This window comes from Borostomias antarcticus, assembly GCF_949987555.1.
Source record: "Borostomias antarcticus genome assembly, chromosome: 2".
In the NCBI taxonomy this organism is placed as follows: domain Eukaryota; kingdom Metazoa; phylum Chordata; class Actinopteri; order Stomiiformes; family Stomiidae; genus Borostomias; species Borostomias antarcticus.
The window spans coordinates 35,577,181-35,579,753 of NC_140235.1; the positions used below are offsets into that span (position 1 = coordinate 35,577,181).

General features: G+C 55.7%; 1 protein-coding gene across 1 annotated transcript in view; it reads left to right on the forward strand.

The window, feature by feature from the left end:
* Positions 1–1,747, forward strand: part of LOC311328128 (guanine nucleotide exchange factor VAV2-like) — an 8,274-nt gene extending 6,527 nt beyond the window's left edge. Inside the window, exons 14-15 of the mRNA XM_084461243.1 lie at positions 862–1,016; positions 1,619–1,747. Coding sequence (XP_084317369.1) covers positions 862–1,016; positions 1,619–1,666 — 203 coding nt within the window. The 3' untranslated portion in view covers positions 1,667–1,747. The remainder of the gene's footprint in view (positions 1–861; positions 1,017–1,618) is intronic.
* The last annotated feature ends 826 nt before the right edge of the window (positions 1,748–2,573 follow it).

Below are 2,573 nucleotides of genomic sequence, written 5' to 3' on the forward strand. Positions count from 1 at the left end.
TTTGTTGGCTCCTCATCCAGACCCGACTGGCAGCTTCCAACGCGGCCTCTCCCTCCGTCTCCCCGGGCAAGCCAGCCAGCCAGACGGACGGAGACAATGGAGGTCTGTTGGCGGGCCTGGCTGGACCGAGCCAGGGACATAACGCCTCACGCAGCCGGGAGAAATATCAGGGTCGGCTCCGTGTTGGTGCGTCGAGAGACCGGTTGTGTTTACGGAGAGGGTAGAACGTTTTTCCGTGTCTCCCCCCCCGGCGTCCCTGAGATGCGAACCGCACGCCGCCTAACGAGTTTCCTGTGCTTCTCTTCTCCTCCTCCTCCTCTTCTTCACCTCCTCTTCCGGGCGTCTCAGCAGCCACCTGCTCCTCCTACAACTTCTCCTTCCTCAGTCCGCAGGGTCTCAACTTCTCCTCTCAGACCCCGGCTCCCTTCTGGTCAGGTACTCTCTCTCTCTCTCTCTCTCTCTCTCTTTTTCTCTACCTCTCTCTCCTCTTTCCGCCTCCTCCCTCTTTCTCCTCCGGCGAGCAACCCCCTCCTCTCCGGCGCTCTCCACATTCTCTCTCCCCGCGCCAAGAGGCGTCGCCGCCATCGTCATGTCCGTCTGTCGCCTTCCTTTCTAGGAGATTAAGTTAACTTGTTAGCGCTCTGCCTCATAAACCCTCTACTGTATCATACAGTATATTATATCACAAGATATAAAAGAGCCCTTGTCGTCTCCATGCCACAGCCAACCCCCCCCCCCCCACCCCCTCACCCCCCCCCTTTCCCATCGACACTTCCAACCGCACCATCGAACCCACCAATCCCCGTCCAGCATCTGTCTGACCCGTGCGGGCCGCTGTCGGCCGATTGGTTGGTTTTGCAGTGTTCACGCCCCGGGTGGTCAGCACGGCGGTGGCCAGGTACAACTTTGCGGCGCGGGACATGAGAGAGCTGTCGCTCCGGGAGGGAGACGTGGTCAAGATCTACAGCAAGATCGGCGGCGACCAGGGCTGGTGGAAGGGGGAGGCCAACGGACGGGTGAGGACACGGGAGGGGTCACTGAGGGGTCACTGACGACCAGGGCTAGTGGAAGGGGGAGGCCAACGGACGCGTGAGGAAACGGGGAGGGGTCACTGAGGGGGTCACTGAGATAAATAAATAAATAAATGGTAAATGGACCGCACTCATATAGCGCTTTTCCACCTTAGCGGCGCTCAAAGCGCTTTACAATGGCCTCTCATTCACCCATTCACACACACATTCACACACCAATGGCGGTAGCTGCCATGCAAGGTGCTAACCTGCTCATTGGGAGCAATTTTGGGGTTAGGTGTCTTGCTCAAGGACACTTCGACATGTGGACAGTCGGAGCTGGGATTCGAACCACTGACCCTTCGATCATTGAACGACCCGTTCTACCAACTGAGCTACAGCCGCCCCTAAGGGGTCACTGAGGGGTGGGGTGGGGTGGGGGTGGGGGTGTCAGTTAGTCACAGGGATGTTAAGTCTGGGCTAACCGTTCAGACCGGTCATTTCCATGGTAACCCAAACAAAAGCTTGTCGGCGACGACGACGGCGCACGCCGGCGATTGTCCAGCCTCTTCTGTGTCCCACCGACTGACCGGCGCTCCTCGTTTCAGATCGGGTGGTTCCCCTCCACGTACGTCGACGAGGAGGGCGTCCAGTGAGGATCCGTCGCCGGCGCCCGCCCGATCGCAAACCACCTCAACCCGCAGGCCTCAAAGAGGACCGCTCGGTTTCCAGGGAAACACCGTGTGGGGTTCTGTTTTGTTTTTTTCCGCTGGATGCCGATCTCCGCAGTGAGCGCTCGTACTCCGGCTCCTCCTCCTTCATGTATGTGTCGGCTTCGCTTCCGTTCTTTTGTAAGATTGTCCCGTTTGATCTCTGTGAGGAAAAACTGGATGTGGGTCTGTCGGTCTCTGGTGGTCCTGAGCTTACCAGCTGACCTGTGACCCTGGTGAGAGAGACTGGCCCACGTGGATATAGACTCCCCTTGTTGCAGGTCTATGGTAGGGGGGTAATATAATGTACAGTATAGATAATTTATTTAATAGAGATACTAACGTTTATTGTTCGGTGTTGATATTAGCTGCAGCAAAGTATAAATGATGATGATGATGATGATGATGAAGAACAGACTGATTTTGTGTCTCTTTGCTGGAGGATTTTGCCTTAGTTGTCATGGTAATGCCTTGTGTGGTTGACAGGAGAGGGTAGGAGTAGAATTTTAAAAAGCAGAGGTTTGGTTACACACACACGCACACACACACAAACACACAAACACATGCACACACACACACACACATGCACACACACACACAAACACACACACACACACATGCACAGTTTGTCCACACACACACACACACACACGTACGCACACACACTCACACACACAAACACACACACACTCGCCCTGATCAATATACAGTACGGTGCCTTGTGGTCAACGCTCACACAACTGTACATCAGCCAATCAGGTAGCATCCTCAGCCGACCAGTCCGTCCCATCATAAGGACACCGCAGAGTGGGACGGACGATGGGGACGGACGCTTCGGAGAGCAGCCTCTCCA